This window comes from Haplochromis burtoni, unplaced genomic scaffold (genome assembly GCF_018398535.1).
Source record: "Haplochromis burtoni strain Fernald_Lab_line unplaced genomic scaffold, NCSU_Asbu1 Contig_529, whole genome shotgun sequence".
NCBI lineage: Eukaryota > Metazoa > Chordata > Actinopteri > Cichliformes > Cichlidae > Haplochromis > Haplochromis burtoni.
This window is the reverse complement of record NW_024582890.1, coordinates 51,091-64,708: the sequence shown is the minus strand read 5'-3', so window position 1 is coordinate 64,708 and position 13,618 is coordinate 51,091. Positions and strand designations below refer to the sequence as shown.

Genomic DNA, 13,618 nt, shown 5'->3' with positions numbered 1-13,618 from the left:
TTGCATGTACTCTATCTGCCTTCTAACAGAAGAAGAATTAATTAAATATTTGTTTACAGATTGGTACCTGGGACCCTCCGAGTGGCCTAAACATGACAGACAACCAGAAAGGGAAGACAACTAATGTCTCTGACTCCTTGTCCAATCGATCCCTGGTGGTGTCTACTATACTGGTATGGTTACTTTTCTTTGAGATCTTAAGCTTAGGACTGTATAACTTGACGCCTCCTGTGGAGAAATATGTCATTCAGAGTTCTCTGGTCTATTTTTCTGGCTCTTTCAGAACAGTATTGCACAGTCTTCCTCATAGCTTACTACACAATAACAAGTGTGCTTTGAAACACATCGCTAAATCTTACTAAGGCTGCGTCCACGCGTACAAGTGTATTTTTGGAAATGCAGATTTTTCTATGCGTTTGCATCTTTCGTCCACAGGTAAACGGCGTTTTCGGTCACTGCAAACCGCAATTTTTTAAAAACTCCTGCCAGGGTGGAGATTTTCGAAAACTCAGTTTTTGCGTTTTTGCATTTACGTGTGGACGAGGAAAATGGAGAAAACGCAGCGTCAAAGGTGTGCGCCTTTTTTGACGTCACACTGTGCGCCACGTTATTGTTTCAGTGAAATTAATTTCTACAATGGCGGACTTACACAAAACACTGTTACTGTTAATTTTACTCTCTGCTGTGTTTAAATGCTTACATATACACACACAGTTACTGTCCTCCAAACATAGGACTCAGTTCTGCTTCTATGGTAAATGGTAAATGGCCTGTATTTGTATAGCGCTTTACACATCAGTCACACACACGTTCACACACTGGTGATGGCAGCTACATTGTAGCCACAGCTGCCCTGGGACGCACTGACAGAGGTGAGGCTGCCGGACACTGGCGCCACCGGGCTCTCTGACCCTCTGCTTCTATGCGCCATCTTTGTTTACTCTGCCATTTCTACACGGTAAAGAATATATCGACACCTGTTGCTTTGGCATGTTCCCGGCAGCGTTTTCCTTTGTTTTTGGCGTTTACGTGTGGACGGGATTTTTTAAAAATGAAAACGGAAAATCTCAGTTTTCAAAAATACCCGTGTACGTGTGGAGCTAGCCTAAAACTTTTGAGTACATTAGTTCATCTTATCAATTAGTATATAGTGTGCTGTCAAGACACAATGTCAATATGACACAATACGTTGTTATGTCTAATATGAACGTCAGTGCAGACACTGAAAGCGCAAGGCTAAAAAACGCCTCCAATGCCTTCATCCTCCAGGAACTGCTTGGATACTCTGACCACCCAGCACTCAAAATGTGGTCATAAATGTTTTGTACTTGTAAATCAGTTTTGTATTTGTGCATCTGTAGATAAGAAAAAGATTTGTGTGTGTAAAAATATTTACACAAGTTACAAATTCTTTTTGTTAAGGTCTGGTTACACATACAAAGCAAGAAAATCCTTGTGAAACTCTGCACTCAGAGGACATGACATTGACCCATCTGTTCTCTCATTGGATAGATAAATTTGTGATTGACATGACATTGACCAATCAGCTGAAAGGAAGAAAAATTGGCTCAAAATTCGTACTTGTGAGTTGAAACTTGAGTGCAGAGCTTCACACGGATTTTTTTTTTGCTTTGTATCTGTAACCAGACCTTAACAAAAAAAAAATTGTAACTTATGTAAATATTTTCACGCACACAAATCTTTTTTTCGCACACACAAATTCTTATCTACAGATGCACAAATATACGCATTCTGATTTACCAGTGCAAAATATTTATGACAATTTGAGCCCATAAGTATCTTACTATCTCAACTTAGTATCACAGCAAAGTGTGAAATGTACAAGCATGCAGAAGTTGCAGTAAGTTACAGTGAGCTTCAATAACAGCAGAGGGAGATATTTTATTTCAAGTCATGAAAATAATCACAGGAAAGCATTAAAATGTAAATACATATTAGCTGCCAAGGTAATAGTTTCTGGTGATTAATGACCCTTGCATGTACTTCATATGTCTTTTGATCACTAACGACCTCTTGGCTTTGAATACATTATCTCCTCCAGCTGCAGCTGCAGCTTCTGCATGCATTAATGCAGCTTCCGCATGGGTATCCATGTCACGCTATGGAGAGATAAAGCTTGAAATGGGCACAGTGGACTGGCGTGTTAATTGCATCCTTTGCCATGATGCTGGGTTGAGAGATCTGAGCATTCCTCAGTGGATCTGCCTGCTCAGACCATCACTGATTGACTGCCAAACCAGACACGCTGAATGATGTTGCAGGCACCATTACATTCTCCCCAGCTTCCACAGACCCTTTCACGTCTTTCAAGACTGAATGATTGTGAACAAAAATCTACTTTCAGTGTTTTATGTTTAGTATTTATAGAACTCACATTAGTGTTTCATTATGGTGCTTAAGTAATTTTAATAGCGATGGGGAATCTGGATCTGGAAACGAAACATTTCGTGTAATTTTTCAGTTACATTTAATTACATGGCTCCTGTGCTCATGGGCACAGGCGTCATGAAAATGTTGCTATCTATGTAATGGAATACATGAAAATCATTCAGGTGCAACAAATACAGAGGCCCTTAAGCTCTTCTCTTTCACTTTGAAATAATTTCTCTCAAATCTTTTCATTAATTAATCACACCTTATTTAATATTAACGCCTCCATGTTAGCACACATAAAAGCTACCCCCCCCAACCCCCCCCACTCTTCTTTTGTTTCTTCTTTTTTATTAGCTTGTCTCGAGCTATAAGTCATGAGCTGACTGTCAATTATCAACTCACATCTGTCTTTTCTTGGAGGGCAGGGGGCTCAACCTGCTTTGTGCTCATGATGCACCTCTACACTTCTAAAATTATTAACTTGTCAAAAGCTTATTTGTGTTTCAGCAGTGTTTCTGCTCATGTTCACGGCTTGTATACATTTTAGAAATTATGTACATCAGAAATATTATTGGCTGGCTGAAAACAATAAGGACAGATGACGTAATGTTTATTAGCAAAAACAAATGGCTTCATGCGTTTTAAGCCTCTTTGAGATTAAGAAAAAATACTTACCCCTTTCTCTTTTTTGCTATTTTTTTCTATGCGGTTATTAACCCCGGGATTAGAGGAAATGCTGTGGAGCTGCTGATTAATGTCACAGCACCACATCTGTGTTTCATATATTTACATTTAACATCAAAGGTTCATCAGTTTTATCTCTTATAATTCACATATTTTGGAGGTAAAAATGACTCATTGCCAAAGAAGACCTCTCTTATCAGAGGACGTTTTGCTTTACTGATTAATCTTGAAACATTTTGTTTCAAAGCTTCTTTTATGTTTTTACTGTGGGGCATAAATGCACACGTTGTAAAAGTCCCCCCTCTAAGTCTATGCCTGTGGCTGTGGTTATGAACACAGACAGCACAGAGTCTGCCGTGTGATGGCACCATGGCACTAAAGGGAAATTTTAAGAAGAAATTCACATTAAAGCCATTTATGAGCCTGATATCGAAGAAGCAAGTGTAAAAATAACAATATCAAGTAAATTGCGGGTTGTCATTATTTATCACAGGTCTTCTTTCTTTCCGCACATGCTGTGAAGTGATTGGATTGTAGTTATTAGCAAAGACTCTCCACCGCTGTAATTGCCATATCAGGATTGAGTCATGGGGAGATGTGTGATGGCTGTGAGCAGCAAAGAAAAGGAGGGAGGGCTGACAATAATTGGGTTTGTTACATTTGATTGATGCACACTTTCATCTGGCTTCTCATCATTTTCTCCTGGATTATGTACTATAAAACATGATGTAATTACTCTTGAGATCTTGGCCTATCAACAGTTTATCTACTCAGGAAATCATTCCAGTTATGCTGTTGTGGAAATGGAGTACCTTTAGGCTAATAGCTAGAGCTGTGGATAATATACCGTGTAATGTTTTGGAGAGAGCAAGGACCAGACTTGCTTTCATTGTCACAGAAACAACCAGTTGTTTTTATGATTCGCTGCAGGGGAACAGTAGAGCAGAGTGTTTTGTGCGTCATGTAAACTAACATTTAAACTCGGTTAAGGTGTTGCAAAATATTTTCTGGAGGTGTGAACAGACAGTTACAGCTACAAATCAAAAAGGCCACCGTGACATCTTAATATGTCAAGTCACCAGTTGATTAAACTGCAAATCATATCTTACTTCATCATTATCATACTGTAAACCTAAATGCTCAGAGTAAATGATAGAGTAGGTAGTCTAAACTTAATTTATCAAATACAGTTTCTACTACCATGAAAAGGTAAGGCCTCTTTTGGGTTTTCTCTCTTGTTGAGTTACCGAAATCTTGATTAACCACCTGTTTTGCAGGTTCAGTATCATCTTATACTGAATTTTAAAGTAACTCTGGAGGTGAGTGGAGGGTTGGTTGTTCCGTGGTGGTTCCTCCCCTGCTTGCTCCAGTCTTCATGCCAACTATCCTTGGGCAAAATACTAACCCCAATATGGTCTCCGATGCATCCATTGGAGTGTGAATGTCAGATAGGAGGAACTTGAGTATACAGAAAGTGCTTGTATGAATGGCTAAGTGAGGCATATTGTATAAAGTGCTTTGTGTGCTCGGGTACAGTGAAAAAGCACTATATGACAAACAGTTCATTTACCATTTACTTTTTGTGTTCCCCTATAACTGTGCAGTGTAGAGACACATTATACACAACGTGCAGGAAAGATTAGGGTTTTTATAGCAAATTATGGAAGGTAATTCAAATATTACATACATTTTGTTATACTGACTAGTTTAATGATTACAAGAATTCATTTATAGTTCATTTCTTCAGGTTGTGGTTATCACCATGTTTAAACATTAAAGCTATCAATCTGCTCAGCCAAATGGGTGAGCACATAAGGCTTTTTCCATTGCTTCTTTCTTGGTGTGGCAGTCAAAGGGAGATGAGTAAGCATGATTAACGTACATAGACTATAAAAGATGAAACCATCATTTCACCCACTGGGTTTGGATTCCACATTTTCAAGTTTTCAAGTTTGTAAATTATCAGTGTGACCAAGCTTTGTTATCAAGCTGTAAAAACAAATTGTATGAGTGCAATGCACACATATCTCTACTGTTTAGGACTGATACATTAATAAAACTGCACAAGACAATTCCATTAAAATTCTCCAGTGGATTATAGATGAGGCCTTGTAGACAGCAACTGGGTTCTACACTCTGTGCTACCACCTATTTATCTATTACAGCAGCCACATCCCTAACGTTTAAGTCTGTTACACATTGAACGTGTTGTGAGAAAACAATTTCAAATTCTGAATTTTCTGTAATACTTGTGTAACACAGACGCACAACAAACATGATGTATTTTTGTGGAAATTTTTTCCTCAGAACGTGAAAAATGAGTGGGGGTCCTGGTAACCTTGATACAGTTGAGGTAACATGATTCGTTGCTGTTGTCATCTTCTTGTGAATCACATTTTGTCTCATCACTCACGCAGGACCAATTGGCCTTGGAAAACCATACTGGGGGCAAATTTCATATACAAACCACAGATCACACAAACCCCTCCTCCACATTAAGAGGTTTGTTTAGTTTTTTTGCTTCTTTTTCCCTTGTTTCATGTTGGTAATCATGAGCATGCCACCAGAACTGTTACAGCTTTACCATATAAAAAAAAACAATTCCGAAAACGTTAGGACTTAATTATAAGAATAAAAAGAGAATGCACTGTTTTTCAAATCTTGGAAAACCCAGATTTATTCACAATATAAGATAGAAAACATCAAATGTTTAAACTGAGACATTTTAGTATTTCATGCAAATATCTGTGTAGGTTCTCATTCATCCAGGTCATGGTAATCTAAAGAACTTGGAAAGAAAAGCGACTGGAATTCTCTCAATCAATTCACCTCCCATCCAAAAAGCGCCTTCAGTTCTAAAAGCAAACGGTAGAGCCAAGGTGTTTAAAAGGGCATGGGTGATTATCAACAGAGGTGTCGAGTGAAGCCATTGTGGGACTGTCCATCGCTCTATCATGTAACCTATTGAGATCACCTGACAAAAGGTGCGAATGGGCTTTAAAGCAGCTGAGAAGGGGTCTCAAAACGGCATTGTAGATGGCAGATAGCTGGTGTTGAAAGCGACCACATGTTTTAAGAGCTTTCTTAATATTTTTTTCCCTTCTGGCTTAGAGGAAATATTTGCTGCCTGGTGCTGCAGGGTGCTGATTACTCCAACACGGCAATGAAAGTGGTTAGGTAATGCGTTGCTTAAGGTGCGACGTGTGGAAAACAGGGTCTGGTCACTTAATCGATTAGTGACTAGGTTGATTGTGGCTGTGATCTTGTACAGGCCAATAAACCTGGGAGCGAGTTTCTTGGATTCACTATGAAGTTTCAGGTGTCTTGTGGAGAGCCAGACCCGGTCCCCTGCTTGAAACAAATGGCCGGGGAGATGTCAGCAACAATGTCGTTTGGCATATTTAGCATTGGACTGAGAAATAGTGGCCTGAACTTTGATCCAGGACAGCCAACATTGACAGACCAACAGTTAGGTTGCATGTACAGGGTGGGCCATTTATATGGATACACCAGAGGTGTGGACTCGAGTCACATGACTTGGACTCGAGTCAGACTCGAGTCATTAATTTTATGACTTTAGACTTGACTTGAAAAAATGTTCTAAGACTTGTGACTTGACTTGGACTTTTACACCAATGACCTGGGACTTGAATTGGACTTGAACCGGTTTACTTGAAAAGACTTGATATTTCACCCCAAATATAAAATTTAACATGCATATTATATAGAGATTGAAAATGTGACGTCATTCAGGGGTAAAACCGCAAAGGATTCTGGGAACTCGTGGCAAGAGGTACTAGCGCACGCAGGCTTTCAATTGAAATCACAGCGATAAAAAGAAACACAAAAATGTCAAGAAGCTGTTGTATTATTAACTGCAATAGCCGGTCGCATGACAGCCACGGGAAGCCGACGGGTAAAGAGATCGGTTGTTATCGGATTACGTCGTTGAAGAGAAATTGTTCAAGCCATGTTTCCGAAGTAACAAAGAGGCGACGGATGGCCTGGATTGCAGCCATTCAAAGACCAAATATAACGTCCCAGAACCCTCCAGCTCACAGGTTAGTCTGCTCCAAGCATTTACACGAAGGTCAGTGTTTTTTAGTAGTTAATACGTCATTTTCATAACATAATTGGTGATATAGGTTACAAGCAAGTCTGGCGCTGAACAGAAATTGTCGCGCTATGCTCCTTTGTTTATTGTGCATAAATAGTAAATTGTCCTGACACAATATTGCGTTTCGCTTCTGTTATTATGGTACATTGACAAAAACATATACTTTTATTCACAGGATAAAACAGTTTTTTGTATCACTAATTGCCCAGTACGATTACAGCATACAGTATTATTGTCACTGCTACATTTCTGTGATGCTACCAGAAATTATTTCCACTACTAATTAATTACCGTTGAGCTCAAAGGTCCTATTAATAAACGGTTAACGAATGTGTATTTATGACGACAATTTGTGAGACTGGTAAACTTATGATACGTACGATGGTCTTTCGTTCTACACGGTGCATTTCAAGGTCCTGCACCCATCCGTCGGTAAACTGTACCTGGGCTTGTTGCAGTGACCTGAAGTTACTATCGTGCCAAACTAGGTATCCCCGACAGAATTTGTTTCCCCTGCGTCGGGAGCACACGCTGGACTGTCCAAATCACGGACAAACAGTATCCCGCATTGTTGATTTTTAGTTTACAAACACTTCTTATAATGACTAACTACTCCTGACATTTTTGAGATCTTAGCTCTTTATACAACGAAGTTATAGTGGGATACAAATAATATCAGGCTGGTCCTGCCACAATTTGTTCCCCCTGTGTAAATCACGGACAAACAGTATCCCACATTGCTGATTTTTCGTTCACAAACACTTCTTATTATGACGCATTTCTCCTGAAACTTTGGAGGATTTAGCTCTTTATATAATAAAGTTACAGGAGAATAAAAATAGTTATTAGCCAAAATGTTTATGGTTTATTAAAATAATCCCATCTGATACCCCGTGAGCAATAAATATATAATTTTCTGTTGTAACCCTCAAACTGAATGGTAATGTAACGATACTAATTTTTCACAAAATGAAAACATCAGTACTTCCTGCGTGCTCCCAGCACAGGGGAAACAAATTCTGTCGGGGATACCTACTTTGGCACGACACCGGTCCTACAACCGCATCCAAGAATAACATGCAGCTTATCTCAGAACTGTCGGTGAAAATTATTCTTGGAGCTAGGTTTAATTGAGCTGCATTTTAAAGAGGTGCAATTTCACAATTTGTGTATATTTTCTAAGTTCACTATTTTGTCATGTGTTGAGAAAAACACAGATTTAAAAATTACATGGTCTAATATTTACATTTAGCATAACTGCAACATGCTTTTTTCGTTTTTTTTTTTTTTAAAGACTCGAAAGGACTTGAAATTCAAATTTCAGACTTGTGACTTGACTCGGACTTTTACACCAGTGACTTGAGACTCGACTCTGACTTGCCTGACATTACTTGAGACTTGACTTGAGACTTGAGGATTGAGACTTGCAAAACAATGACTTGGTCCCACCTCTGGGATACACCATAATAAAATGGGAATGGTTGGTGATATTAAAGTCCTGTTTGTGGCACATTAGTGTAGAGATTGAAAATGTGACGTCATTCAGGGGTAAAACCGCAAAGGATTCTGGGAACTCGTGGCAAGAGGTACTAGCCACGCAGGCTTTCAATTGAAATCAGTACACAGCGATAAAAAGAAACACAAAAATGGCAAGAAGCTGTTGTATTATTAACTGCAATAGCCGGTCGCATGACAGCCACGGGAAGCCGACGGGTAAAGAGATCGGTTGTTATCGGATTACGTCGTTGAAGAGAAATTGTTCGAGCCATGTTTCCGAAGTAACAAAGACGCGACGGATGGCCTGGATTGCAGCCATTCAAAGATCAAATATAACGTCCAGAACACTCCAGCTCACAGGTTAGTCTGCTCCAAGCATTTACACGAAGGTCAGTGTTTTAGTAGTTAATACGTCATTTTCATAACATAATTGGTGATATAGGTTACAAGCAAGTCTGGCGCTGAACAGAAATTGTCGCGCTATGCTCCTTTGTTTATTGTGCATAAATAGTGAATTGTCCTGACACAATATTGCGTTTCGCTTCTGTTATTATGGTACATTGACAAAAACATATACTTTTATTCACAGGATAAAACAGTTGTTTTGTATCCTAATTGCCCAGTACGATTACAGCATACAATATTATTGTCACTGCTACATTTCTGTAATGCTACCAGAAATTATTTCCACTACTAATTAATTACCGTTGAGCTCAAAGGTCCTATTAATAAACGGTTAACGAATGTGTATTTATGAAGACGATTTGTGAGACTGGTAAACTTACCTTTGTTCGTACGATGGTCTTTCGTTCTACACGGTGCATTTCAAGGTCCTGTACCCATCCGTCGGTAAACTGTACCTGGGCTTGTTGCAGTGACCTGAAGTTACTAAACTTCATGAGTGTATGCACTCACTCCAAGAACCGTATAATTATAAATATGAGCGTGGTGAAAGTTGGGCAGCACGCTAACGTCTTTTGTCCCTCTGTGTGCTCGTAAGGGTCTGACCCTTTCACTCCTTTGATTTTTTCCTCGTATCTTTTCTTTGACTTTTCATCAAGTCTGTCTTTGTACGGACCGGCATTGTTCTCCTTCGTTTTGTACAGAACTTTTTGGGGGCAAAGAAAAAGCAAGAAGTATTGGAACCGAAGAATGAACGTTTTGCGGTGCTGCAAATGCTTGCATTTGATGCGGTACTTGGATTGTTTTGCCACGAGTTCCCGGCATGCAATGCGCGAAAGTCACGTGGTCTGTCAATCTCTATATGTGAGGGGGCAAACTCCTCAAGATGGGTGGTGACCATGGTGGCCATTTGGAAGTCGGCCATCTTGGATACAACTTTTGTTTTTCAATAGTTTTTCAATGGTCCCTTAATAAGTGGGAGGCACATTTGAAACTGTTGTAATTTAATTTAACTGTTGTAATCTGTTCACCTGATTTGGATGTAAATACCCTCAAATAAAAGCTGACAGTCTGCAGTTAAAGCATATCTTGTTCGTTTCATTTGGAATCCATTGCTGTGTATGGAGCCAAAAATGTTAGAATTGTGTCGATGTCCCAGTATTTATGGACCTGACTGTATGTGTCTATTTTAAATATAATATAAATATATTACAAATTATTGAATTCCTTTTTTTTATTTTCACCTTAAACTTTATTCTTGTATGAACAAATACTACGACATGTCTTGACATTCCTGTCTCACTGATATTGATCACTATCTAGACAGTGCTTTCTGCTCTTTCATCAACATTACATCAGTATTCTTGCAGTCTTGCAGTCCAAGAGCCATGGTATGCTCTACTAGATGTATTACATACACAGTAATGTGTCCAGTGACATAACAGACAGTTGCAGTGCAGTTAAAAAAGACACACATTCCTGTTTTTATTTTTGGGGTAGAGCACAGCTATGGGAGAGATGCAGACTGTTACTCTCAAATTCAAAATTATGATGGTGAATGTCAACCACACCAATATGTGAATGCAAAAAGAATGAAGCTTTCAGTTTAAAGTTATGGTTTTGATTGATTTCTTGATGTACAGAATTCAGTTTGTGGTATTTAATGGGTTAGATGCTGATGGTCCAGCACAGTAGGACAACACAACTGAATCCCCTCAATGATAAGAGTTAGGGCATGACCCCCAAAGAAAAAAAATCAATCTTACCGTGGCATTGAGATCTGACCTAATGGAACACATGAACGTTAGTGGTAATGCATGGCACAGGGAAAGGCATAACATGCATAAGCACCACATTACATTAGAAACTGGGTCTGGAGAGCAAAGGGTAGAGCAGCAGAATGAGCCTGTGACGATGCTCGAGAGCAAGCTTGGTGGAGAGAAACCGAAATGAGATGTGAGGACAGACTAGAGGTAAGATAGAGACAATGGGCCTTTGATAGGCCTGGCGCTGATGTTCAGCAGGAGAGAGACAGAGAGTTTGCGAAAAGCCTGTAAGTTGGCAAAAGCAGTCCCAAGAGGAGAGGCTGCCTTAAGGGTTAGGGCCACTGAAGGCTAGAGCGCAGCAGAAAAGCAAGCGAACGATAAGAAACAGAAGAGAGAAGATTAAGGCCACCGGTGGCCGACAGAGAACAGAGAGCCTGCAAAGGTGGAAAGTTGCATGACAAGCGAGAAAAGAGCCTGGGTTAAGGCATGGGGCTGCTGATGGCCGATGGAGAGCAGAGAGAGTGTGATAGGGCTTGCAAAGAGGAGAGAGAGCACAGAGCCTGCAAGGGCTTAGCGTTTGTCAAAGGTCAGGAGAGAAAGAAGAGGCTGTGTTAAGGTTGAAGGCTGTTGAAGGCCGGGACAGGACCAGAGCATGCAATAAGGCAGAAAGAACAAAGGGCCTGTGATAAAGCAAAAGGACGAACAAAGAGAGTCTGCATTAAGGTTCAAGGCCACTGTTAGCTAGGAGAGAGCACAAAGACTATAATGAGACTGAGAGCTGGCGGAACAGGAGAAAGGAGGGAGACTTTGATACCACCAGCCAGCTATGTCGTGACATGGAAGAAAGTGTAGACTAGAGTGACTTGGAAACAGGAAAGCAGAATCACAGGTTAAGAAAACATGATTTGTTGAAGTACATACATATGGGATGATGCAGGAATTGAAAAAGATGCAACAAAGAAAGGTCATTGATGACCCACAGTCCATTCGAGGACAAGAAGGAGTAACGTTCTGCATAACTGAAGCATCTTACCTTAAGATATCAAGCCTCCTTAAGTGACGTTGATGCAATTTAGCGCAATATAAATAAATGGGATGAAAAGGCTTGTATAGCTGCAGAGGCAGCACCACTTACCTATTTAGTAATGAGCTTTGACATTTCACCATGGAACAGTAAGACAGACATGGCGATTTACTAATTGATTTCTAATTGCAGATCCGTTTGTGGATGCATCTTTAGTTTGCAACAAGTGAAGAACGGAAAGTGTTACTGCATTGAGTCCAGAAAGGTGGTGCTATTATGGCACCCTGTGACTGTACATCAAGTGAAAGGAAGGAAGCCGAAGACTAGTGACTATCAGAACCACTGTCCAGGATGAGAAAACAAACATCCATCAGTACATCAAGAAGATGGCCAGAACTGACTGCGTGACTTAGTGAATACTTCAGGAAGTTGAAGTCCAAGGAAGAAGATGAACAAGGAGAAGAACTGTCATGGAAGGACAGGCCCATGCACGGTATGTACCACCAGCAAAAAGAGGAAGTAGCTGACATCCAGAAGTCCTACCAGTAGCTAGACAGAGCTGGAGTAAAATGGAATGTCTCTATGGATCTTGTGCTCAGAGCTTGCTCCTATGCTGCCATGATTAGTGCCTCTGTGCTGTCTTCCAGTCCAGCTTTGTCCAGCCACTGGTTGGATTTCTGGATGTCAACAACTTCCTCTATCTGGCGGTGGTACATACCGTGCAGGGGCCTGTCCTTCCATTAATGTTACTCCTCTTCCTCCTCTTTCTTGGGTTTCTGCTGTCAGAGGTATTCACTGAGCACGGGCTTGGTTGGGGCCATCTTCCTGATGTACTCGTGGATGTTCCTTGTCTCATCCTGTACTGTGGTTTTGACACTCACCAGTCCCCGGCCTCCTTTCTACCACCTAACGTACAGACACCGCAATGTCGTTCAGACTGGAGAAGTGTAGGGAATGCAGTCAGAACTGAGGGGATCAAACTACCAGAAGACAACATTGCAAACAGAGAGGACAGTAACAAGTACCTGGGCATCCCACAGTCAAATGGAAACCACAAAGAGGCCACTATGAAAGCTACCACCATCAAGTATCTGCAGAGGGTTCAGGCCAGTCCTGAGGAGTCAGCTGAACAGTAAGAACAAGATCCAGGGTATCAACACCTACACCCTGCCTGTGATCAGGTACCCTGCTGTGATAATAAGCTGGCCAAAGGAGGAGATAGACGCCACTGACATCAAGACAAGGAATCTCCTTACCATGCATGTTTCACCCCAAGTGCAGCACACTGGTGGCGTGGGAACAGCAGCGGCCACTCAAGACCAAATTGTGCTGTTTTTGTACTTTTGGGCTTTCTATCGAATTTTCATGATAACCTCTGAGCCACATGGACACCAGAACAATCGGTGTTCATGTTTACCAACGGCAAACACTTCTAAATTACAAGCATCACACAAAAACTGACCCGGAACTACTGGAAGCGCTATGGAAATCGGGCCTTCTGTCCTTCATCGTCTGATGCTGGTGGCCAGTGGACATGTTGCCGAAAGCGCTGCGTGAGGAAGCGGAAGTGCATCAAGCGTGAGGAAGCGGAAGTGCATCAAGCGTGGTGCGGTCCGTAATAGGCTAAGAGCAAATCCAAGCCAACCGGTTCTTCCATCCATCTTCCTCTCAATAAACTGGACTACATCCGACTCCAGCAGACCACGCAGCCGGAATTTAGAGACTGCTGCGTCT

The 13,618-nt window shown here is 40.8% G+C and overlaps 1 protein-coding gene across 1 annotated transcript in view; it reads left to right on the top strand.

Annotated features, from left to right (window-relative positions):
- LOC102291713 (glutamate receptor ionotropic, kainate 2) overlaps positions 1 to 13,618 on the top strand; it is a gene marked incomplete in the record, with an annotated part of 276,324 nt that overhangs the window by 212,080 nt on the left and 50,626 nt on the right. Inside the window, 1 exon segment of the mRNA XM_014329329.2 lies at positions 60 to 173. Within this exon segment, the coding sequence (XP_014184815.2) occupies positions 60 to 173 (114 nt within the window).